The 26834-nt window shown below is 39.0% G+C and overlaps 1 protein-coding gene across 1 annotated transcript in view; it reads right to left on the bottom strand.

Moving 5' to 3' along the window:
* LOC131081053 (proline-rich protein HaeIII subfamily 1-like) overlaps positions 1–26466 on the bottom strand; it is a 38779-nt gene extending 12313 nt beyond the window's left edge. The window contains exons 1-2 of the mRNA XM_058019913.1: positions 26389–26466; positions 25718–25760 (exon numbers count right to left, since the gene is read on the bottom strand). Of these exons, the coding sequence (XP_057875896.1) occupies positions 25718–25760; positions 26389–26466 (121 nt within the window). The remainder of the gene's footprint in view (positions 1–25717; positions 25761–26388) is intronic.
* Positions 26467–26834: the final 368 nt, after the last annotated feature.

Here is a 26834-nt window from a genome sequence, read left to right as displayed (position 1 = left end):
CAGTATAACTCTGTGTTGTTTTGATCTAAAAAAATGCAAAGCATTTTTAAGAGAGTTTGGTGCCTATTTTACAGATATAAAAACTTAAGTAGGTCTTGTATAGCCTTGTGACCTGCAGTTAGTTAAACAGCATTGCCTGGTTTTCACTGGGAACTCATGGAAACAGGACTTGTGAGGTTTTTGAAGTGGTTGTGTGATTTGAGGTCTGAATCATAATAGGCAGTTCTTGTTTTCTGTTTAATTTCTAAGGTATTCTTATAACTAGTTCTTAAACCTGTAGCACTTGACTGCTGTTGCTGATTCTCTCATTGATTTGGAAAGATGGTCAATGTTTCTGTGGCTCAAAGTGGTATAAATTAATTGATGTTAGCTTCACAACAAGAATTAACTGATGTTTGGAGCTACTAAAGTGAAAAGAACCTTGATTATAATTTATCCATCCATGTTTGATATTAGTAACTTTTAAGTGTTCTTTCTACTGAAACAAAGGGTAATCTTCCTCCACACATACAGATTGAGATTTGTTAGACTACAAATTAATGGAGCAGAAGTACTTTTGATCTTTGGCTAACAGAACTGAGGAATGAATTTTTAAAAACAAAATGTTCCTGATAACTTTTATTCCCTTCTTTCCAGAATTTATCACTTCAACCTGAGGAAAATAGAATTGACAAATCAACAAAATCCCTGAAATTTAAGGTAAAACAAAGAAAAAAATTCTTTGTACATGTAAGATAATTATTTGAAAATTAACTGTGTCTGATAGAATTATTCTGATAGAACAATTAAACTTTCTGTTCCTGTATTAGAAATAGCTTTTAAATTCTTCAATTTTCAGCTTCTTTATTTCAATGTATGTGATGAAATGCATTGAGATTTATGTATGGATATTTTATCAGTCAATCTAATTGTGATTTGAAATTTCCTATCAGTATACTTTTCCAGTATCTTACAAATCTTCACTTTAAAATTAAATACATTTTGCCCAGATATCCTGATTCCAAGTGTCTGTGTTGAAGTCTGATGAAGGACATAGGAATCTTTTACTTTGGTATCAAACATCCCAAATATACTTTGGCCTAAATTTTGTATTTACTTAGACACAATGATATAAATAAATTTTCATTCTTTCTTAAAGAATGAGCTGTTTTTTAAGTATATTAGCCACTACACTTGAAACAGAATCATAAGGAAGCACAATTTAATAGTGTTTTGACTTCAAGCCTCCACTTTGACAAGGTATTTGGTACAGATATTTTACACTAATTCTAACTCAATTGCAATTTTATTTAAATTTATTTCTTCTATTTAAATTTGACCAAGAAAGTAGATTTTTGTTATTTACCTGATGAAATATATTGACTAATATGAATATATTCATGTACTGGCATAAAACTCCCAATGAATCCAGAATGAAAGAGCTGTCCTGCATTATTTCCTCGTTATGCACTCTAATTTAGATCCCTTAAATACTTACATGCTCTTATCCATATGCCTGATTGATTTTAATGATATAAAAGTGGCAGAGTGGCTGCAAATGAAATTCCTCACTCAGGAAATTAAGTCAGAAAAGCTATTCTGTCAATACTGCATTGTGATTACTATATTTTGATTGTAAACCCAGTGTTTCTTTTGGATTTGCCAAAGAAATAAGGTTTTCCAAATGATAAGCAAGGAAAACCAGCTTGTTTCAGAGGTATGGGAGGGACAAAACTATGTTTCCTCCTCTATTTTTCTTTTCCTCTAGCAAAAGCCAGTGAAGGGGCTTAGGGAAGAGTCCCCTTAAGAAAAAAGCAGAGATTGTTGTGAGGGAGGGAGAAGAGATTGAGGGAAAGCACAACGTGCTACCATTGGAGAGGGCCAAGACAGCTGAATCAGGGTGATACAGACTTTTCATTATCAGAAACAATTGCTCCAGCAAGAGCAGCATGGGAGTTCATGAAATGTTTTTGAACTCGGATTCCTGATAGGAGCTCATTACATAACTTGTGCTTTGTGAGTGCTGGCAACTGGCAACTTACAGAAAGACACAGCCAGAAGCAATGTGCTCAGCTGCTTGCTTTAAAAAAAAAAATCACCTATATCTGGGCCAAGCATTAAACAGACAAGCCTATCTTTACCCCTCCCCCTGCCCCCTTCATCAACAGAAGTCTGGTTTTCATCACAGATTAATAAACAAAACCTTCCATCATTTTTCTCTGCTTCCCACAGCCTTTTGGTAGGAGTTAACAATGCTCCAAGTCAACATTGCCACAGTGCTTGAAATGTCTTTGCATGTTTGTGCACTTGAAAGAGTTGTGGCGATAGGATTAGAGAAAGGCTTTTAATCCATCAGTGCCTATAACCTCAAAAACTTTGGGATGGTTTTGATCACATTTGGTTTGACAAGAATCTGTTGAACTGTCTTGCTTATTGTGTTTTATAATAACAATAATTTTTTAAAAAAGAGCCTGTGTTATATATTCAACTGTCTCCAGAAGTGATTATTTGTATCATATGCTGTTAAGGAAATAAGTCTAAATGCTGAGGAATTCCAATTAAGCAGGCTCAGCTGGAACAAATAGCTGTAGGATTTCACAATACTGTTCTGAAATTATTGGCAGGCTCAGCAGCTGGGGAAATTCTTGAATTTTGGGGTTTTACCATGGTGGACATAGCCACTAAATCTTATTTGTTTTCAAATCAGTGGGTTTGTAGACCGTGTGATTTCACAATTGCTGTCAGAGGTTGTTCCTCTTTCTTACTTTCTCTTCAATCTGCCCCCAAAAAAGAAGAAATTTTAGCCAAACAAGCAGAAACTCTTCCACATTTCTAAGAGAGATGTTTATGGGACTAAACGCCATAGAATTTCCTTGGGTTCAGGTGGTTTATTTATAAGAAAAATCTTTGGTTATTTTCCTTGGAGGTAGAGGCAATTCTGTTGAGCCCTTGAGGGGAACCGCATTGTAGGTATTTACTGAATCTGTGAAAATTTAACAGTAAAATCACCTATTAAGTTCTGCTCTAATATATAATTTTCTGTGTAGTATGCTCATCAAAAAACAAGTTTAAACTTTTCTGTGTTGTGTAACTCTAATTCCCTGTTTATATGATAAACACTTCTCTGTTTTGCTTTCCAAGGGCCATCACTCCCTGCCTGCCTAATCTACTGTTGCTAACAAGAATGACAGTACCAGACCAGAGATGAACAGCCTTCCCTGGCCCTTTGTTTCATTCTGCCAGGTGAACACATGTATTTTTTCCCCCTTTTTACCTTTCCTCTCTTCTCCTTTCAGAGGAAGGAAACCATTTTTATGTTGTGCTAAGGAAAAGTGATTGAAAAGTGGAAGCCCATAGTTTTCTCTTCAGCAAGCGGAGATCTGTTTTCAGTCTGATGTTTGGTGAAAGGAAGCTTCAGAGCTGCAGGCCAGCTGCCAGGAATGTCTGATTTCCTTTCCACCCACTCCTATGATCCTCCCTTTTGGCAGTGATTACTGATGACCACAGCTGTCATGCTAGGTCATGGTAAGCTGTCAAGCAAGGTAGTACATGAGATATATGAGGCCCAGTCCTTGATCTGAAGAACAAGATCTTAAATTGAATCTGGTATCAGCCAGCATGTGAACACACCACAGCAAGAAGCGCTGGGCTGATGTCAACTTGTTGTTCTGGTTCCTGAGGAGGTGGGCAAGCTGTAGGTGCTTTTCTAACCTTTGCGCAGCTCCTGATATCCTGAAGCATGAGGAGGGGTTGTAATTTAGTCAGAGCAGATGATTGTCAGGAATGGGCAAGTCCTTCCAGCCAGCTGAAATGAGAAATAAGCACTTTGCATGGCTCTCACCCAATGAGTGTGTAATGATAGAGGCCAAACTCCATAATTAGGGATCAGAACAACAGCATTCAGGTGGTTGTGCTGTGTACAGCACGTGTGGGTGACCAACTGTTGACATTATGGATGTGACTGAAAATCAGCACAGAAATGCAGACTTAAGAAAATGATGGATAATTTTGTCAGGGACAAAACTTCTATAAATAGGACTTGCACTCTGTGTTAGGCAGTATTTTGTTAAGCTTCGTGCATTCAGTGCCAAGTGCATAAATATCTTCTGAAGGGGTAATATTTTACTATGTTTTATGCTTTTATGCTGGGTTCAGAATGCACTTTTTGCTGTAGCATCTGTTCTTCTTCTAGTGGCATATTAAATAACGTGACTAAAGTCCATTAGGTGTTTGCTCTGTATGCCTTCCTCCGGAGGGGGAGGCATTTGTGATGAAGTGTTTGTTTTTAAAAGATTAAAGAAAAGGTTGCTTTCTGTTTCCCAGAGAAAAAAAGGTCAACACTAGAGGGACAGAAGGTCATAAGTGCTGTGACTGTCCATTGTTTTTGTGGGAGTTTATTGCTGCTTTAGGCTGGCACAGCCAAGGAACTTGCCTTCGAAATAGCGTCAGGGTATGTGTATGTAGGTGATGCTGATTTCCTTTGGTTCATATTTAAAATGACGGGGTCTGATACCTGTGGTCTTGCTCCAGTTGGAGGATGATGACCTTAGTAAGTTCCATGTGAATTTCATATGATATGATTTACTCCAGAACAGCAGACATAATTTCAGCCCTTTTGCTCTTTGTTCTCACAAAACACCTATGGCCTTCGAACAAATCTTACATAAAATTGAATTTGACTTTATGAATCTCTTACACAAGGTTGGTAGAAAATTCCAGGAACCGTTTGGACAAGAGCCAGTTTCTTTACTGATTTCTCCTAGCCAAAAAAGGCAACTAATAACTGCTTTCACAAGGCAGGGGAATCCACAGCTACAGCTAAGAGGGGTAAAAAAAATGTCATAAATAAACAAGTCTGTCCACAAACCCTTCCTCAGGAAACCAGCATGGGAAGCACAGACATTTAGAATGACAATCCACCAGGTTTTGCCAAAGAGAGACTTTCCAAAACAGCTGTAGCAATGGTTGCAGTTTCCTTGAACGTCCCTTTTAATAGCATTATAGCCTCCACTGTTTATATGTTAATCTAATTGTTTTCTTGCTGTCAGCTGTATTTATTGCCATAATATAAAGTTGTTAACCTTCATAAGTAACCCTTGAGAGGGAGTGACAGGCTTCAATAAATGCTGCTGTCTATGAACCCAGTTACCTTTCAGCCCCTGTTCATTCAGGTACAGTCAGTTTTGAGGCTGGGACAGAAGCTGGTGTTGCATGTCCCCTGTAGGATACCAAATGCTTCATTTGTTCAGAAAACTTTTCTTAACTGTCCCATGTCTGGAGCACTCAGGAGTGAATATGCTTCCTCTCTTTGAATAATGGTTGAACTCCCTGTGGAAAAGGAGGTATTTAAATAACCGTGTTGCCATGTAGAGTATCTCATGATTTCAATCCTCAGAGTCCCTGAGCTATCTGAGCACATATTTATAATCAGCTTGGTGAATGCTCTCTCTGGCTATTTATCAGCTGTGAGCCTGTGTTTCCATTTTACAAGTGCAACTCTATACCTTAAGAGTATGGTATGTCCAGTCGTTAGCAGAATTTTAATTTTTTTTTTTTTTTGTCTCCAAGAACAGAAAGTTCCCAGCATAGGACAAACCTTCTTTGTGTAACAAATACACATATACTTTTTTCTCTTTGCTTTGCTGACTTGGACTGTGGGACATAGTTGCTGAGACACAAAAGGATTTCTGTGTCTGGCCCTCACTGCCATGTTAGAGGGTTTAACTCTAAATATATTTGCAACTGGCAGGATCTGTTATCCATACTGTTGAACCCTTCCACACTTAAAATTACCAAATTGACTTTTGGAAGCAGTCTCTGGCCTATGCTAACTAACTTCTGAGCTGTGTCTAGGAATTATATGCAACCTGGCACTCTCCCAAATGCTAGCTGACCCACACTACATCTGTGTCAGGGCTGCTCCACCCCTTTGATAGGAAAGACATTTGACATTGCTTAACCTACAAGGCCATGTAGAGTTCTTAGCCATAAACAAGCTCATCTGTACTGGTTTAGGGAGAGACTCAAGCCCCTTAAGTGAGACTCAGATGCCTAAATTTCAGTTCAAGTTGAAAGTTTGCAAGGCTATCTGTAGTCATCATGGCTTCTGAAAGCCCAGAGACACAAGTTTGTAAATAATTTCTTTTTAAGTAGTATTCAAAGTATACTTAAGTACTCAGAAGTAATAGTATTTTGGCAAGATTGAATGTCCTGACATGGTGAAAGCACCATCAGAAGTCACAAATGGGCTTTCCTGATTTGACATCTCCTGAAAGTTTGGGTTTGGTAGTTCTATTCATGGTGATAGAGGTGGTTTGAGCACAGAAATGAGCAGCTGTGGCTGCCTCCATTTAGGGATGTGGATAGTGCTGGTGGTGCAACACTGAGAGCTGCCACCCAAATGTTCAGAGATGTATCTTTCACCTCAGACAACAACTGAGGCTTACCTGGGAGAGCTCTGGGGTTTTCTGCTGAGTAAGGTATATATGGATTTGAGATCCTAAGAGCACTGTGGGTGTAAGGTTCTGATTGCCTGTTTCCTTCAGAAGTCTTCTGTCCTCTGTGCTAAACTTTAAAGTCAATGGTGACACTGGCTTCTTGGAACAAAGAAGTGAAATTGAACTGAACATCCTCACCCAAAAGGATGTGAGAAAGCCCTGAACACAGAAAGGGTTAATGAGTATTTCCTGTGATGAGCAGTGAGTTTAAAGACTATTTGTGGCTGGGAGAAATGATGATTTCCTGACACACTCCTCCACTTAGTGTTTCCTCCAGCAGCTTGGCCAGCTGAGGCAGCCCCTGGCTGCTGGGAACCCCATCCTCATGGCACCTGTGTGGTCACACAGGCATGGCCACCTGGGCTGAAATTTGCCAGCCTGCCCTGGCAGCTGGGCCTGGCAGCAGAAGTGAACATAACATCACCATGAGTCCCACTGAAGTGCAGGCAGCACTGACCCAGGGAAATTGAGGGCAGGTGTCTGGTGTCCTCAGGAGTGCCTGGATCATGAGGCTGTATGCTCCAGGGTACATCATGTGGCTGTAGATAAAAAATGGTGCTTTGAAGTGACAGTGGTTTTGTCTGTCTCAGTTGAACTTGTGCTAGCAAACAAGGAAATTCCAGAAAAATGCTGCAGAGACCTTCATGTTCTTCATCTATTGACCTTGCATGAGAATCACCCAAGCCTTGCAGCAAAACTCTGCATTTTACTTATTTTGTCAGCCAGCCTTCTCCTTATAATTGAGCTCTGTTTGCATCTCATATTTATTACTGGGTAACCATCTGCTTCAAAACTGCCTTTAGACTAAGACTGCTCTCTTGGTCAAAGCTTATATCCTGTTGTCACCAGCAATACCACTGAATATCAGGGAATGCTGAAGACACACTTTTTGAAGGCTGTAAACTGACTTGTGTTAGATAATTGGAAATGAGAATCAATACTCAGTTTCAAAGGTTGAAATTTACAGTTTTAAAACAAATCTTCTCACTTCCAGAAAAATATTTTATGTGGGAGGAGTCTGAACAGAAAATTGTGCTTAAGAACAACATAAACTGTTGTGAAATGTGAATTGACTCAGAATTTTTACAGATGGGCTAAAAGATTGAAGAGAACGACCAACTGTTAAAAGTGAATAAAATTTTAATTGTTTGCTATTCAAATAGGAATTAACTGAAGTGAAATGGATATAAATTTCTGTTCAGACCTACTTCAGCTGGTTCACATCCTATCCTACCTAGTATAGGACATGAACCAGCTTGAAGAGAAAATAATTTAACACTTTATGAAGAAAAGGATTGTGCTAGGGTGAAGGACTGGATTAGAAATGACTGGAATCCACATGAAGGAGGAGTCATCAGTCATGAAGTTTTATGTTTTGTGCGTGCTCTCCGGAGAGCAGGCAGATCTAATCTGTGAGGAGCTGCCTGCTGACTCAGGCTGCTGCGGGAAGGCGTTGAAGGACAGCCAGGGAAATCTCTGACCTTCACTTTGCGCTGACCGTCACTTGGGGTTTTCCTGCCTGGAAAGGTGGCACTGGGTTGGGGTAGCTGGGGAGGAAACAGAGACCAGAACCATTGACCTCAGTCTCAACAGAATACAGAAAAAGACAATAAACTCCAGGAGGAAAAACACAGGATTGATTTACCTAGGAGGAAGTGAGAATATTAAATTCTTTCAAGTAACTTCGGGAGGTGTAATAGAGGAAATCTATTGAAAACACACAGAGTAGACATCTGTCTCTAGCCAAGGATTCCTATGGCACACAGAAGGGATAGATATCTACTATATAACTAGTATTTTACAACTGATGATACCTGTGAATACTGTGGGATTATTGCAGAGAGTGAGAGATCTTTGTGCAGCCACTCCTTCTTTTAAAAAACATGGGAGGGCCAGAGTCTAACAGTGGGCAAGTTGCAAATAGTAACTTACAGAATCTCACCCTAGACAGAAATTCCTTGTTTCTTTCCTCATTACAGTATTATATTGCATTGACTCTGGTTTCCATGTACCAGAAGCATGTATCATATCCCTAGGTTCTTAGGCAAAGAGATCAATTAACATACGTCAAGGGAAGTTCTTACACTCCAGCTGCACTTGGCCGACTGACAGCAGCTAATGTATGGAGAGAACAGAACACCAGAATTTAGGAATTGTGTCCTGTCTGATGATGAAGATGAAATAATGGAAAGTATTCTCTTTCTCCCCAGTCTGTTGAGTTTGATGTTTTTATAAATCTTAACCTTGACTAAATTTTCATACATTTTAAAATGAAAAAAAAAAATTCTGTCTTTTATAATATACACATTCATTAAGAAGGAAGATAGAAAATGTTTAGAGTAATTCCTTCTATGACAGAGAGATGAAAAAACCAACTTGTTCCCCCCAACTCCACAAGCTAAACCGTAACAACACAATTCTATAATTAATGTGAAAATAAATTTTACTCCTTTGTTGATGCCATATTGCCAGGTAATTGCAATCCTTTTTGTTTGTATGCCTAGGACATTGTGTTCAGGCTCAGTGCAGTGAAAGAAAATCCAGTAAAAAATCTATTTTGCAATAGCAAAAGTAGTTCTTCTTATTTCAAGGAAAATAATGAATTTTGTCAAATCAACAGTTATGACTAAGTGGGCCTAAGTACAAGAAAAACTGAATAAAATGGTATTGGTTGAAAACCACTGCATTTTTTTCCCAAAGTACCTTGAGAAAAAGTTTCCTCAGAATCTACCCTGTAGCAAATGAGTAAAAGAGAAACATACCTACGACTTACTATGCGTGTGTCTTATCACACTATACTCTAGCCTGTCTTTTCTTTATTCCCTATATTAATGTTATAAGTGACTGAAGACATGGAAATACACCTTACTCTATCAGTATTTACTTGATGTTAACTGTGTCTAACAATGGCTTGGCAAAGGAATTCACTGCAAGGTTTAATGCTCTGTTGGCTGGCCCAGAATGAAAGCAAAGTTTAACATTTTATATATTGCTCATTCATTGTATATCATCAAGGCTACATGATGTGTTTGGACAGCCTAGTTCTCATTCTCATAACTAAAGAATTCCTGAGTGCAGGAATTCTTATGGGAAAGCAACAGAATTAGATCAGTTAGAGGAGATTTGATTTGTGTGAACTTTTGTCTCTCTGATACTGGATGTCTCCAATCTTCCTAATTTAGGAAGATCAGGATATCAAATGCATAGAGATTTTGTATCAAATGCTTTAGATTTGGGTGCACTGTGGATTTAATTTCTCTAAGCAGTTTGCTGCCCTTCTAATATCTTTAGAGTTGGGTTAGTCTATTTGTAGCGTCTAGTAAGTGGTTAAACCTAACTTTCTCAAAATATGCAGGTCACAAGTGATAGTATGACCAATTGAAGGTTCTCTTTAGAGAGTATAAAGTTATTTTTCACCTCTGAATTATCTTGAGTCTAAGTGTTCATTCAAATGAGCACCAGCTGATAGGAATATTTCTGTAATTGCAGAGTGAAATTTCTAAAGCTGTTCCTGTTCCATTTCAGATGGGCACTCTGGCAGCATTTGCTGTATAAGGGAGTCTTCATCAGCTAATGGCAGACTCAGCTGGAGCAGTGTGGCAGACCCGTGGTTATATACTGGAACTGGAGAACCTTTGGAAAAGTCATGCTCCAGCAGGCCATGCTCCCTAGAGTAGGATCTGAGAGGATGTGGGGAGAATGCTTGGTGGTGTGTCAGCCTTAAGAAATACATAAATCAATATACAAAAGGAAACCTTGTATGCTGTCAGTTGATATCCATGTCCAGTAAGAAATGAGAAAGTAGGGATACGTGTGCAGCCTCCTGGCAGTCTTTTGTGTTTGCCTTTCATGCTGTGCAGGTAGAAATATATAACCTTAATATGTAATTTGTGTTTTCAACCTGCTCTGTATTTCAAATGGTGAATGAAGAGCTGTGTTACAGGCAAATTCTGGAGAAGATAAAAACAAGACAAGCAAGCACTAGGGGGGAGACAGATAGTGGATTTCATATTCTGGGGCTGAGAAGCTACTGCAGGCACATAGCTGGAGCTGTGGGTTGGGTGCTGTGTACATGACCAGCACTTCCAATGTTATTTTATTCTTCTTAAAACCACGGGCATTGCTGAAAAAACTGTGTGGTGTACATTCACTTTTATTTTTAGTTGTTGTAACTTTTTCCTTCAGATAATCTAAAATTAAATACTCTGCGGATTCAGCTACAAAAGCTCAAATAGCTGTGTATGTAAAAGAAACCTCCTGGTAAACTGAGCATCCCACTGCCACAGAGCTTCACTGGCACTTGCTGTGGGATGCTTGGTCTGCTGACAGACTGGAGCAGGACAGGGAGTACATGGGGACTTACTGGAATACATCCCAAGAGTAATGGCTTATAAAGACTTGCAATAAATATTAAATGCCCAAGGTAATATTCTTTCTAATGAACATTTTAATGGTTTCTTTTCCCCAGCAGGGGACTTTCAGACTTCTTAATAGAGGCGCAGAATGAACCCTTTGTGCTGCGGCTGTCTCTCTCCATCACTTTTTGTTTTCTTCTTGCCTGTCCCTTATTGCTGGCTGCCACTGCTTCACTCTGCCTCCAGCTGTGAGGGCAAAGTTTACAGTGTCTTCAAAACCTGCTCTTTGTTTTCTTTGGTTGGGGTAAAGCTTGGTGAGGGACAAAGCAAAGTGCCTCCCTGCCCACTGGAATGCTCTGGGCAGCATTCCTGTGCCTCAGCCCTGCTCCCTAACACCAAGCATGAGCTGGGAACAGAAAAGCTCAGCCTGTGTCTGCAGTAAGACACTATCACAGGCTGCCCATGGTGGAATTAGCTGAATAAGATTTTACACCATCAACCAAGGCAAACTTCAGACATTTTCACATTTCAGCAATTGTATTGCTCTCCAGTGCACCCATGCTGTCTGCATAGCTCATCTTTTCCTATAGATTATTTGCTAGATGCAGGATTCTTTCTTGTTTTCCCACAGTTTGCCTAAAGTTTATATAGGCAACCTTCATGATGGAAAACAACTTCATGTTCTGCCCTAGTGATTTACCAAACTCCACAATGACAGCAAATATGAATATTAGTTTCCTATCAAAGTGTTTTCTGTTAAAATTCAGTCCTGCTGTGAGATTTTGCCTAGCCACCTTTAAATAGTTAAGAACTATATTTTTAACTGGAGTTAGAATATTTCCTAAAGGAACCTACAGTCTGGGATGGAGTCCAGATGTACATTTGAGATGGCTAAAATGGAAAGTCCTGATTTTTTATTAGGCATGCCATTCAGAGTGCAAAATGAAGTGTGAGCAAAGAGAGCATGTTGGCATGGCAACAGCAAGTAGAATTTAATGCAACAGGTTTTGATTCTGACCTGCAAAAGGAACTGTTTGTCCTGAGAGACAGATTGTAGCCCATAAAAATTTTAGAAGACAGTAACTTGTCTTCACTACAGGCCAGAAACTGGGGAGCTGGATACCTTAGAGGGTTTTAGCCAACAAAAGAATCTAAATATTCTAATGTTTCTTGTTCTGACATAGATGTGCAAAAGAGGATTTGCTTCAATAATGTGTCTGTTGCTCACATGATAGCCACCTGCAGGCAGTCTCTTAAGCATAGTCTTTCTCTGTTATTTATAATAGTGTATGTGGTATTTGTAAAACTGTAAAACATAATGAGACTAAATGCTTTGTAGAAAAATACATAAAGTGTCAATTACCATGATTAAAATTTTAGTTTTAGGAATTCCTATCTCCTAAATCTATGATGATTCTGCAATTATGTCCCCGCTACGTGTTACAGCTATTCAGCCAAAAAGACTGAGAAGCATCAAGTTTGGGAAAGCAAGCTGTTTTCTAGATTAGTTTATTAAGACTGGAACCAATGGCAGATAGCTTAAACTGCATAACTCATGCCAGGTATTTGATTCTGAAGGATGTGCTCATTTTCGTTTCAAGATTAGCTGCCCTGGATTCCTGAGAGCAGAGTTGGCTGCACAAATCACATTCAAAACATTTGACTGTCTAATTCTGTCTGCAGCCACCTCATCTGTCTCCATGGGAAGAAACAAATTTACAGGAGCAAAAAGAGGAATGAACTACTTTCCAGTGTTTTGATTCAGAGGAAGAAACAAGAGTAACTCAAATCTTAAGAATAACTTTGATCTTCCAGGATTTGCAGTTCACCCTCTGGATCAAAGATGCCTATAGAAGTCTGGCTAAGGGTAAGGGATAATCTTCCAAAATGAAGGAAAGATTCTACTCATGGCTTAAGACTCATCTTGGAGGGGACTTGGGTCACCCTACTGGAAGTGGAGAGTAGGCACCTGTGTGTGCTTTGTGACCTGAGGATCCTTGGATTGTTTTCACCTCACTGTTTGCAGGTGTCTTCATAGAAAAGTGGGGAAAGGCATTTGTGCTTACAAACCACATATGTGCTTCAGACAGTAAAATCTGCTGTGAAGTAAAGCTTCTCCAGTCTTCTGACACACCACACCATGCTCTCACTGCAGACAGATTTGAACAGCTCAGGGCAGAACCAAAGCAGAGCAGACTCCTTATTGCACTGTGACTTGTTGTTGGCTTAGACTTGTGTGACCTTCTCACAGCATGAGTGCTTTCTATAGTGGACAAACATAATTATAAACCACACAAGACTTGACTTTAGTGCATTTCTGACACTCTCACTACTGGCTGTATTTGGCATGCGCACCCTAGTTAATATAGGCCTACCCTGACCTACATTAATAGTCCCTTTGTCTATGTACTGAATACTTTAATTAATTTTAAAAGAAAGATACTTAGAATGCTGTGTGGCTGAAAACTTTCAGTAGATGTACACTGAAAATACATGTTATTTTTTTTCAAATCCTATTGAGAAAAGCAACAACATGAGGGGGGCTGCAAACCGCGAGTTTCAATGTCATTTCACGCAGCATGGGTCATGATCTGAAGTCCTCTCTAACCCCATTTTATGTGAGCCTTCCTTTTCTGGTCTTGGTGAACCTCAGGAATTTTCAGCTGTTGATGAGGGTTTTTTTTTCCCCAAAAGTACACAGAAGTGAAATTTTGCTGTTTAATAACATCATCTAGATCTTTTCCCATTGCCTGCTGAAATCAGTGGAAAGCCAGTCGCATGGAAAATTTTTTGCAGCTCTGATATTTTTCTGAAGGATATATTTTTTCTTGCTGCAAGTATTTGGAATACAGGAACCAGTGGTACCTACACTGGAAGAAATTTCATCAGTCCCATGTACTGTAAATTGCTGCCCACTTAAGATTCATCAGGTAGACAGAGCCCTTGGCTTCACCACAGTTGGATGCACCACAGGAATACAGTGGCTTAACAATGCATGATAAAAATACTAAAAAGACAATATTCTTTCCTTCCATTTAAAGTGTACCATGCAGCACTTCCTTTGGAGGAACAGAGGAGTAATTATCATCATACCACCATTTCCTCAGTGTCTAGATTAACAACAGGTTATGGGGGTTCAGAGTGAGAATTTCAGCCTTGTTACCATTTATAGGTTCTCTCTGCATCCTATAATATACTTTCCCATTAGCTAAAAGTGCCATTTCAGGAAATTGCCTTAAGGCTTGGTTTGATTTCAGGATGGGGCGGGGGGACTGTGAGGGAAAAACACAGTTGCCCTGTTCCACTGTAGCTCTAGACAGTCACTAAGAAGCAGGTATGCAGCTTTTTTATCAGTCAGTTCTTGTCCATTTATTGTTCAGTAGGATGTCATCTTCAAGAAGTTCACACAGACCACTGCATCTAAACCTTTTACAGGTAGACAGTAAAAGAGTAAAAAGAGGGAAGGTATAGTACCAAATGATCTCATTACAATTTTCTAGTTTTGCTAGTTGCTAAATTTTATTAGACAAAGACCAGAATATTAGCTGTGCTAATATTCATTAATCATAGCTACATGAAAATATGTTTGACTTTAATCCCCAGGACTGGTAATTGTACTGAGATTATTTTCCTTTTGTGCTGTCATTGCTCCTGACAGGCAAACTTCTCCTGATTCTTCTCCAAACTTCTCTCAAAAATGAAGCAACTGATAGTCCTGTAGGCCATGCCTAACATGAATATTTCTTAAAGACCTCAGTAGTTTTGATTTGTGATTCGAGATGTTTCTGTCTCCAGGTTTATATTTATTGAATTTTGAAATTCATACATCTTCAACAAAACAGTTCTGCAGATAAATGTGTTTGGTCTCAATTCCAGTCCCAAGTACAATTACTCTTTTTCCCTTTTTTCCCCCCCTCCATTACTGAAAATCCATAACGAATATATTATACTTTTAAAGGAAGTAGTTTTAATCCTGAGTGAATGAGATTATGGGGTGATAGATATCTAACAATTGAAACTCTGGATAAATTTGCAAGTAGAGAACCCCATAAATATCTAATTCTTTGCAGAGACATTATAAATGACACCAGCAGTGAACGGCCAGCAAGGGCCTCATGTGCTATGTATGAAAGCCAATATTTTTTTTACTTGAGCTATTTATTATAAATCTGGAATAACTTAATTTTAAATTAGATTACTTGAAAGAAAATCTTTACCCAAACAACTTGTGAAATTATATTTTCTGTTTTTCAAGCATCATTTCAAAAGTGAAGATGCTCTTCTAGCAACACATTTTGCACAAAATCATCTGCCAGCAGAAAACTTCAGTAATATTCTTGACCAAGTACAATAGATCCTGTAAATACTGATCAGTTTGATTTATTTTCTCATGTGGCTCATTAAAACAATTACTGTTTATGTTTTTTTCCTCTCTTATTAATGCAGAAACCCCCCATACCTAGACATAGAATGACTATAGTAACCATTGTTAGGGTTAGTGAGGATTTTGTTTTAATTGTTATGTGTGTAGTGGAAGCAGGAGTTATGTATATTGTGCATTTGTATTTTATTTTTCATAAAATATAATAATTCAACCTCTTTATTTTCAAGGGTAATTCTATCAGATTCTTACATCTGAATGCTTCTTGGTCTTCCACATGACTTGTCATAGGATTAAAAAGTACATCATCTATTTTAGTAGTAAATCTGATCAGGGATGTTGTGCCACTTTGTTTTTAACTCAATTTTCATTTGACAGATGTGTATTTAGGTAGCCTATACCATCTGACTGATGCACAAAACTTATTCCTCCAAAGAAACCATGTGTCTTCTTCACCTTTTCCATCTCCTTTATGCATATGTACAGATAGGGCTGGCTATTCAAAAGATATTAATATGAAAACGATGACAATATACTTTATAGTCAGAACAGGGCATGACTGGAGCAAATCAAGTATGCTCCAAAGACTGTGTGCCAGACCTCCTTGTCAAGAGCAGGTGGCTGAAGAGTCAACAATATAAGTGCTTTGAGTGTGATCCGAATGAGCATAACTGATTCACTACCACATGGTATCCATACACTTTGTGGGGGCCTTTAGCCCACACTGAGGCATTGAGACATAAATCAGCACACGGGGATGTTTCTACTATGCTGATCTATGAGATACATCACTTATTTGAGATGTATGGTTCAATGCCTACTCAAGACCTCTTACAGATGCTGCCCCCATAATAGTGAATATTTGAAGAATTTTTTTTGCTGACGAGGAATTCAAAAGTGTTTTTGATAAAATTAATTTGTATGCTATGCCATGGCAATATCTGATTGTTGGTTTATACTCAATGAGAAAATCATCAAAATCCCTCTGAAAAATTTCCAAATGTTCTAAACATTTCTAAGAAAATACAATACAGCATGGACAGGGGGAATATCTAATAACTTGTTAAATTATGAAAAGTAAACTAGCTTCCTGCTCTGATGAGGTCCACAGGTCCACAGGAAAGACTAAGACTCCAGCTCCTATGTTACTTAAATTTTGGAACTCTTTTAAATGATTCTCTCACCAGAAAGTTAAGGAAATTAAGTCTTATGAGTAAATGCAAAATTGGATTAAAAGAGAAACTAGATGATAGTGACCTCATTATATTGTTTAATTGAAATACACTGAGGAGATTCTACAGGGGATTGTTCTCAATTAAATATTGTTAAATATTCTCATGAATTATCTGAATAAAGGAATAATATTCTATGCAGTAAATTTGCATATGACAGGAGATGGGGGTGGTTCTGAACATGTGGAAAGCAGAATTAGAATCCCAAATGATTTTGACAAATTGGAGACATCATCTGAAAAAAATAGGATTAAGTTCAATAGGAACAAAAGCAAAGTGTTAGGCAGAAATAATCTGCACAGATACAGGATTGGGTAATACAATAGACAGCAGTTCTCTGGAAAAGATCTGGGAATGTGAATCAAATTAAACATGAGTTGATGAATTATTAAAAAGCTAAGTGGCCAGCTAGTATGTATATGAAAACCAGAATGCAGCCTGCAGAAGTAATCTTCTAGGAATTTATACTGGTAAGGACTCTGGAGCACTGTAGCCAAGGAGAACTTGAAAAATCGTAGTTGTTAAGCACACACAAAAAAAAGATGGAAGGGTCAGGGCGATAATTAAGATGTAAAAGAACCATACTGTTGTAAGGAAGAAAGGAGTAATATGTTCTTTTTGTTTTCATGGCAGATATAATAAGAAAGAACAAGCTAAATTACACCAGGGGAGAGTCAGAATAATAGTGAGGAAAACCTTTGTAAATATAAACATAGCCAAGCCTGGAGAGGTGATGAAATCCCAATCATTGAGAACATACATTTGTAAAAAGTGACACAAAGATTGATTCTGCCTTAAGGACAAAAAAAATGACCTTTTAAAGTACTTTGCAGCTCAACTATAATTTTGTATCAAGACAGGAATAAGCTTTGCACCTTTGTTTATCTCAAATTTGCTTAACTCAAATTCAAATTCTCTTCTCCATTAAGAGATTTAGTGAATCACAGGAAAAATTCCTAGTCAATGACAGCAGTACTTACTTGGGTAAAAGAACTCAATTTTATGAAGTTTTTGCTGAGCATTCGTGCTGTGTGAATTTGGTTGAACTTATATTGACTTATACTAGGAATTATTTTAAGACTCCTCTTTCAAGTTAGTTTGAGTACAATAATATAAATTGTAGCTTCTGAAGTGATTTGATCTACTCAGAGAATAAGGGTGAGTATTCAGCAAAGCTAGTTCTTACTCAATTGCCCATGGAAAGTTTTTGGAAAAGAGAGATGACTGAATCATGCCACCTTTATAGACAGTCCTGCTGTTTGGAGTGCAGCTGCCCAGCTCGTGGCTGGAAGGGACCCAGAGGAGCACTGTGTTCTGGGCACTGCTGAGCCCTGTGTCCATGACCTGAGCTTCAGCCCTGCTCCCTGCACCATGGGAGACAGGAGCTGTATAAAGCCAGCACACTGACTTCTCCTCACCTGGGCCTTCTCTTTGGTTATTCCCTCTGTGCAATGCCCGTGGGCTGATCAAGGAACCAACTCTATCAATTTCATTCCTGTGCCTATCCAGAGCTCTCTCTCTTGGCAGGGGTTTGATGTTCTGAAGTGTTACTTGAACGCTGCTCTCAGTCTGTTTGTTTAGGCTGGTGATTAAATGCTTAAAGGGCGTAGTGGTGGAGAAATATTTGCACCATCCAAAAAAAATATTGGTTTCTGAATATTTAGGGAAGCTTGTGAAATTCTTCATACCTTTCTGCTCCTTGAAGTCTGTGGTAACTCTTTTGTATGCTGCTTCCTTCCAGCTTTATGCACCACATGGTACCAAATATCTGTAGCAGAGATTGGGAAACCTCTGTTTAGCAGGTCTGGTTTATGGTTATGCTATAAATAGAGGTGAAACATGTAACTCATTTCAAGAACATTTTCTTCACTGAGATCACAGGATCATTTAAAGCTGTCCAAACACTTATGGTGAGTGTCCAGGTAGTCTGGATTTTTTTTTTCAGGAAATTTGGAAGTGGGACAGCTTACTCACTGTAGATGATTCATATCTTTATATCCTAGTTTGAAGTGGTTCACCACACCGTGGCCACAACTTCAAAAGTGTCAGATGATCATCAGACAACACTCCTGCCTGTAAGACTGATTGATTTTCCCAGCTTTCTAGAGTTTTCATAACTTACTAACCTCTGCCCCTAAAACCAAACAATTTAGGTTCAAGAACAAGCATTAGGAAACTGTTTATGAAATAGTGAATATACTAAATTCCCCAACAGAGAAAGCTCTTAAAACCAGAGCTCTGGGGACTCAAGTGCATAGATACTGCTCTTCTCATGGATTCATAAAGCACTTTTCCATGTTCCTTTACAAAGGTTTTATCTTTTCCAGTTTTAAATCTTTTTGTCTAGACAGCAGTAAGTAACTTGCATACCTTTCTGACAAGAATGGTATGGTTAAGTCTTTCAGATAAATATAGCTGGATGTTTTAATACAAAAATAAATGTCTAAAGCTCTACTTATTGGTAGCATCTGTCTCGCACTTGATGTGTACTTCTCAGAAATATTCCAGTACCTACAGAGGCTATATTTAAGCAACCTTGCTTCTGCTTTGGTGATCACATGTCATGGGCTGCCTATATTGTTGATTTTGTTGCTAAGACCCGCTGTGAGTTCTAGTTTCCAGTGTTTCAGGTTACATGTTTAAACCTGGCCTTCCAACTGTTTCATGCTATCCTGTGCGTCCCCATCTACTGAAGCTGATACTCTGGAGGCCCTCTCTTTCCACACTGGTCCACACTGGCATGAAAAATTGAGTCGAAAGAGCAGTTAGGATTACAGATTTTTTTGTTTATGGTAGTTGTTAATTTTCCATTTTGGAAATGTCACTAAGAGGAAGACTTAGGAAGCACATATTGGGTGTATGTGGTCAGCAGATCGGCCTCTGTCACCTTCTCCCCTCCCAGAGCATTCCAGCCATTAGGGAAAACCCCAGAAACTCTGAGGAACCTGGCAGGCATCAAAGCTGAGAAACCAAAGAGGACTACAGAGAAAAATTTTTACTTTAAATCTCTTTTCCATAAGCCTTTGATTCAGCATCTTTGATTAGGGTGGATAAGGAAAAATTTGGTCTTTATGGACACTTATTTGGAGGATTATGTTTAGGCTCCCTTGTGCTACTGGAAGTGAGCTCCCTGTACACCTGTGAGGTTTTAAGTAACTTAGATTGTAAAGTGTCAGTGAGACTTGGGCTATCCCAGTTAAGTTCTGTGCATGATGACATATCAGTCAGCATGATAGGGCTTTACTTCTGCAAGTAGAAACCGCCACTGTGTTATGGAAACTATTATTCTATGCCAAAAACCTTTATGTTACTCTATCAGGCTCAAGTCCATTCCTTTGACTCTGTCCAAATATATTTTGTACATGGCTATGGTAGTGTGTGAATAACTTCAGTGAAATAACTCTAGGGTTTGTGTCAATGTTTTAATGCATTGTAAATTTTCTTGGCAACATGTTAATACTCCTTTGATTAGAGAGCCGCCACTGTTGTTTGTTTTTATATTTAGAGCAAAGAAATGCAAACATCCTTACCATCAAGACTAGGTGGGGTAGCACTGAAGGTAGGTTGTTGTGAACTTCTGTACTGCTTGTATTCTAAACTTGTTTGTGCCTGTTTTGTCCTCTGATCCAGCAAAAGCTGCTGTTTTGTAGGATGCGATAAAAACTTTTCTGAACGCTTATTTTGAGGCATAAAGGGGCAGAGGAGAGGAAAAAATCCAAGCTGAACAAATTCATACACTGAGGCTGACTTTACCTTAGAAGAGTTTCTTGGATTTTCATACCCCCACATGGGTTCATTGATCTACATGCCAAAAATCTGGTTGGTTTTGATTTACAGATTCTACATTTTTTAGGAGATTATAGTCTAATTCTCCTTCTGCTGTGACTAGTCAGGGCATGAACTGCAGTCATAATGATAGGCACTCTGTTTCTGGATTTTAGCATGCCAGGCAAGGAAGTCACTTCAAAGTAAAGCTGAAACACGTGAAGAAGTTGTGGGGAGGGAGCACTAGGAGGAGGAAATTAGGTTGACCCCAGCTTATTAAAGCGCAGTATACACTGATGAGCTGGTGAATTTAGGCACTGCTGCAAAGGATAATGCAGGATGAAAGTGATGTCTGCCTTTATTAAAAGAGTTGGTATGAAATAGCAAATGTAAGAAAAATGTAATTTGGAAAAGGGATCCATTTGAATGGGAAAATACTTTGTTGTCAGTGGTTGTTGGTGTTATTTGTGTTGGAATTTTGTTCAGGGTCTGCTTTGAGATGAGAGCACAGGGAGGAGCCACACTTGCACTTTTTGCTCTGCATGTGTCTAATAAGAGTCCTTGTCTTCAGTGGTTCACAGCTCCCACAGTGGTGGGATAAAGGAACTTCCTGATTACAGAGGGCATTGAGGGCAGGAGCTTTACTTCAGGGCTTTGAAATATCCTTGAAATTGCTTGGTAAAATGTAGCTCATGGATGCATAAAGCTCTTCTAGGCATTTTGAGGCATTCTGGTTTCATTTACTTTTTTTTTTTTTTTTTTTTTTAATTTCTCCTCTTCTAAAGTCTGACCAGTGATCTTAAAAGATGCTACAGTTTAGAACATTGAATTTTCACATTTGGCTCTTTCTAATCTCTTATTTTAACATATCTCAATATGGTACTACAGCACAAATGGAGTGCAAGAAACCCTTGACTGGGTATTTATTTGTAATAGACAACTTATTTGCTATATTTTGCTTCTTTGTAGCCAAACACGATTGTCTTTCCTTTGATATTTTAGATGATTTCCTTAGTTTTTTCTGGAACTAATATTTGGGTTGTTGCTTGTCCATATTGTGTGCTCTAATGACAATGAGCAGATTAGGCTTGCTGATACTTGCTTCTCTCTCAAATAGATGAGTGTCATTGTAAGGGCTGAGTTTCTGACACAATATTTACAATTATAACCTCAAAAGTTGCTTTCTGTGCATTTGCTTGAATAGTCAATTAGGATTCTTTGTTCTGGTTTCAGTCAGTAAATTTGCTCATTAGAGCGTTTTTATGTAACCACTTTTTGATTGAGACATCTGTGGAAAAGTGACAGGGAAAGGTTAAGTTAAACCAAGCACTAAACTTTAAAAAATGTCAGATTTTGAGGTCCTTGGTGTGAAATATTTTAGGTCTTAATTCAGCAGTTCATCTTCATTCTGGAAACACTTCAGTTTGGGAACTACAGGGAGATTTTAATTTAGATGTGTTCCTCTGCCCTGCAGAATCAGCCCAGTGTTATTCTGCTCACCTGGAGATCTACTTCCTCTAACAGATGGAAGCCAAATTTGTTTTAAAACTTGAATGTTAATGTGTTACCATATTTCTTCGAGGAAGTTTGATTTAATCTGAAAGCCTAAATGCTTCTAATTGGATATGCCCACATCCTAGCTGCACACATTCCTGGCAGTGAAGAGAATGCGATGAAGCAAAGATTTCTCAGACGTTGGCATTGTGGAGCCCCTTTCTTCTTCCTCTCCTTCTCTCCTCTGTCCTTTCTTTTTTGCATTGAGGGGTCAGAGAGGTTCAGTTTAGGTATTGAATTCGCAATGCTGGCACTATTTTGGAAAAGAAAATGTTGACTGAAAACCTGAATCTTTTTTTTTTCCCTCCTGTTTGGCACAGTGTGTATCTCCACAAGTTAAAGTCTGTGGATGCAACTGCAGAGCCAAATTAGACAGTATCAAAAGTATGGTAGCTTTAAAATTGTAGATCTATGTGGCAGGCTGTTTAATCTTTCACCTGCTGTATGTGATATAATAACATTGATATATGTTTGAGCAGCCTTTTGGGATTTTATATATCAGAGAGACTGTGTGTTTTGAAATTTAATCCTCATGAAATATTTGACATCCTGAATGGGATAATTGACACAGGGACACTAATTAGGGAGTTGTAATTCAGAAGGTTCTGATCATGTACTTTATACTGACATGTATATTGTCCCCCTGGTAACTGTGTTAATGGTGCTTAGACATGTGAATCGGGAAAGGAGTGCATACTCCTGGGAGCTCTGGAAATCAATCTCCTATGTAATGCCATTTTATAATGCTCCAGAAGGAGCAGATTTACACATTTTTCCATTTATTAAGCTGATCATATATAAAATATTCCGGCTTTGAAATCGTTTGACTCAGTGTTTTCATTTTTAGGACTCTGCAGTGAATATCTTCCTCTGAAACTGAGCTTGTTGCCTAAACTGCTTTGCATTTCTTAGTGTTCACTTGAAATCTTGGATAAATCTCCTCTATTCAGCTGAACTGAGTCCTGTTTACCTTAGGCAGAAATTATTTCATCAACTCCTGAAGTGCAAAACCCGTGGAGAAAAGGCAGTCTTGTGATTGCACCTCTGACCTAAAGGACAAGCTTTCTCCAAGTATGATTTCATTCAGGTAGTGAGAGCAAGAGCTGGATTAAGAAACAAAAATATTGGCCTTAGGCAGGCAGGTGAGCTCAGTTTGTTCTGTTTTCCCCCTGGCTTTGTGATCATACTGCACACATGATCAGACTGTCTGCCTGCCCCAAACAGAGCATTCCTTTATGGCATTTCAACAAATCTAAGAGCTCTTGAACTCAGCAGACTTTTCAAACTTTCTGCATGATCAAATAGCTTAAGTCAGGAAATACTTTTAAATCACTAATTTACTGTATGGTAAGTGAATACAGAGACTTGTTAATATTGCTTATGGAGAAGTATTCTACCACTGTAGAAAACAGAAAAGCAAGGAACAGGCTAAAATCCAGTTAAAATTTCTGGAGTCTGGCAAAATGTATTTATCAAATCTAAAACCACTGGGGGAATAATGATCTCACTCTTTAAAAATGTGAAGAGGGATTTTTAACTTTTTCAAAATTAAGATTTTTTTAGGTCTCCTGGTGTGCAGCTTATACAGAAGCTGGCTTTTTCTACAGAACAGTGTGTCCTCTGATGCTCATGTTTGGACATTGCTTCAGCAATGAGTCAGAGTTCCAGCTATTGTTTCACTAACATCAGTTCCTGCTGTGCTGGGGGTTTCCCCTCTCATCTTTTTCCCAAATTATCAGCCAGACCCAACCCTCTTCTGTTCATAAAATCTGGTGGGAGGCCCCACATTGGGCTGGGTTGGCTGTGAGGTGCTCTTCAGGCAGTTCTAGCGTTGCATCTGCCCTGCAGGAGCAATGCTGGTTATTGATTTCCATGGCAGGCAGCGGTGAGAGAACAGTCATTGCGAGACAGCGCGGGCTGCTCTGCTCTGCCAGAGACAGGCCTTGGGTGGGAGGGCTCCTGCAAGCAGCATGGTGCAGCTCCCTGTGGCTTCTCTGCAGAATAGTCGTGCTGTCATTTCAGGAGTTCACTTGGGGGGAAAAAAGCTGGCAGATAGGCTTAAAAATGTTAAGAATTACCAATGTACAAAAATCCGCTCAAAGCGCGGGGAGAATCTTTTCTATTTAAAAAAGTACAGATAGAAAAAGAAGATGGTGTATCTTGGGAACAAGAAGCCAACCAGATTGCTCTACTGCAGCTCTAAATTCAGACTGGATGGGACTGGAAGGAGCTGAGAGTTTCAACCTCTTATGTCCTGTAGCACAAGGATATGGAGAATGGAAAAATGAACACATGAAGTACAGACCAGGCCAATGTTGTAAATGTGCCTGAGTCACCACAGCCACCTAGGCTGGAACCTCTTGTAATTTGGTCTAATACTAAAGGTCCATAAAAGAAGACTTTCACAGACCTGAACTGTTTATGACAGATGTCACCTGTGCTACAAAAATGCCACTGATAGGGCTTGCTTTCGTTAACTTCTCTGATGCAATTAATCTCATCAAGGCTAAAGAGAATAGCCATTACATGTGTTCAGAGGTGTCCTTGACTTATGGCAATGCCCACATCTCATATGGTTTCAATATTCCTTGCATGTGGATATTTCCAGAAGTTGTTTTTAAACTTTTCATTTATGTTTCTTGTGGAAATACAAAAAAAATATGTGTATGGTCTTTTCTCTTAATAATACTTAAATCTTTTTCATATGTCCTTAACCATGCACCTCAGCAGCAGACTAAAGTTCAACTCATTCACGATTTAATGCTATCCTCAGAGATGGACTGGGAGGTAGAATGAGCAGATGTCCTAGTCAGACTGAAAAGTTGCTTGGTATTTTGCTTAATTTGTGATGCTTCAGCATGAGACAGGCAGATTTCCATTTTAAGTGTCTTTGCAAACATTGTTGGTAAATTCTAACAGTAATAAATATGATTATTCTGCTTGAGTCTTAAACTTTCCACAGGCTTTTTTGATTTTGTGCTGCTTACAGCCCTAGGACCCTCAGCATAAGAGAGAACAATGCTTTATTAAAACAAGCTGCTATATAAAATGTGTGCTTACTCAGCTGGAAGCTGCTTGGCCATTTCTGCTGCTGCTCTCAAGCTCCAGAGCTGCAGATGGAGTTGGGTTAATATAATATAACTTTCCCAAGAGCCTGCAATAGGACTTGATGTGTCTTCTGCTACATATCCTCATCTTCCAAATTAACCTTAAGACAAATGGGATCTATTTATTTGCTACTTCTCTGAGACAATATATTTGGCTGTCATAGTAGTGTCTGCTTTGTATTTTGTATAAAACTGGCTCCCTAAGGATCTGGTTAACTAAGACCAGAGAATACTCTATGTGCAAAAAAAAAAAAAAAAAAAAAAAAATTTATGGTATACTTTGGACTAGAGAGGGAAAAATCAGAAGAAAAAAACTGAAAAATCTTATGAGAGATGGTTTGTGTGCCTGATCTTTGGATCAATGTCTCCTCCCTGTTCTCTAGGCATGTGGCATTCAGTTACAAGTAAAGAATCAGAGAAAACCTGAAAAACAATAGCAGCAATGTGGAAATCAGCCCATGTACCCACACTCACTAAGTGGTTCCAGAAGATATGGCAAATTATATTGATGGAAAAGCTGATTCATACAATTCTCCCTAGCCCAAAAATTTGACAAACAAAACCACTGACTATGCCAGGTGCTAACAGACAATGCCATTGACCATGGCATTGATATTTTTATCAGGAGAGCAAAATCAAATATTTGAGAACAAAGCTTCATGAAAAACAACACTGTGGGGCAAAAGAATAGATCAGCCCTTTAACAAAGAGGATTGACAACTTCTAACCCTCCTCTTCATGACTCCTTGAAGAAAGACAGGAGCAGCAGTAGATGTGCAACTTAGTGACTTGCTAGATCTGCTTTTTTATTCAGGCTGTGATGCCAACAGTTCCAGTTATTACTGACCAGGATCCACCTGGAGATGTATGTCCACCATGCCACTTGTGACCTGTATAAGAAGGGAGAACACTGTGAAAATGAGGTTGGGATGCAGCCCAAAGCACCCAAGTCAAAGCTCTTTCATGCTAAAAGTTGAATTCCTACTGCCTTCAATGGATTTTTTGTTTTGTTTTGTTATATAGGTGTCTGTATTTCTGAAGACCCAACTTTTGGTAAGGGGGAAACTGTGTTCACATAGAAGCATTGTGATTCACAACTTTTAACAATGAAGCAGCACAGGAAGGTAAGTTTTCTCAATGACTCCAGCTTGTGTGAAATAGAATATATTGTTGGCATTACCACTTAGGAAAAGCCAAAGCCCTTGCAGAGACGTACAAAACTTACAGATGAAAATATACACCTCCTGTAGACAGACCAGTTTGGTTTTGAGTCATTCAACTTGTCAAACTCAGTTTTTTCATTATAGCTGAAACCATCAGTGAGTGAGTCCCCAGTTCCCCGTGGCTGGCTGTGTGTCTGTCTTTTATGGCAGCTGCTGCAGGACCAACCAAGCAGCTACTCCTCAGGGAGACCACAGCCTCCTCCCACCTGCTGTTTACATCCCCACCCATTCAGCTCCAGGGTTAGGCAGGGGAAGGAAATGGTCTCGCACTGCGTGTGCCTACGTGACCCAGTACGTGTGTCAGGAATAAATCAATGGCTTTGCCGAGCACTGAAGTTACCAAGGGCCTCTGAGCAACGCCGACCAAAGCCATGCTGGGTCTTCAGCTGCAGGTTCTCCATGGGTGGAAGGAGCAGGTGACAGGGCCACCTCAGTGTAGCAGTCTCAATACAAAATTGGATTAAAGCAAATTAGTTTGAGAGATCAAACAATTGAAAATTCAAAAACTCCAGGAAAACACTACCGGTGGCACTGTGTCCAGGGAAATGTAGGGTACATTTGCTCTTCTCTGTCCATGAATATTGATCAATAGGCTGCTTTTTTTAACCAGCAGTGGTGATTGCCATTATATTCTGATTGCATTTCTTCAATGAGACAAGTCCTTAGACAATTAGAGGTGATGAAAGGTGTCAGTAACAGCAACATCAAGAGTGAAGGAAACCAGTCCCATTGTATATTTTC

This window comes from Melospiza georgiana, chromosome 3, assembly GCF_028018845.1.
Source record: "Melospiza georgiana isolate bMelGeo1 chromosome 3, bMelGeo1.pri, whole genome shotgun sequence".
NCBI classification, from domain to species: Eukaryota; Metazoa; Chordata; class Aves; order Passeriformes; family Passerellidae; genus Melospiza; species Melospiza georgiana.
This window is presented reverse-complemented; position numbering and strand designations above follow the sequence as displayed.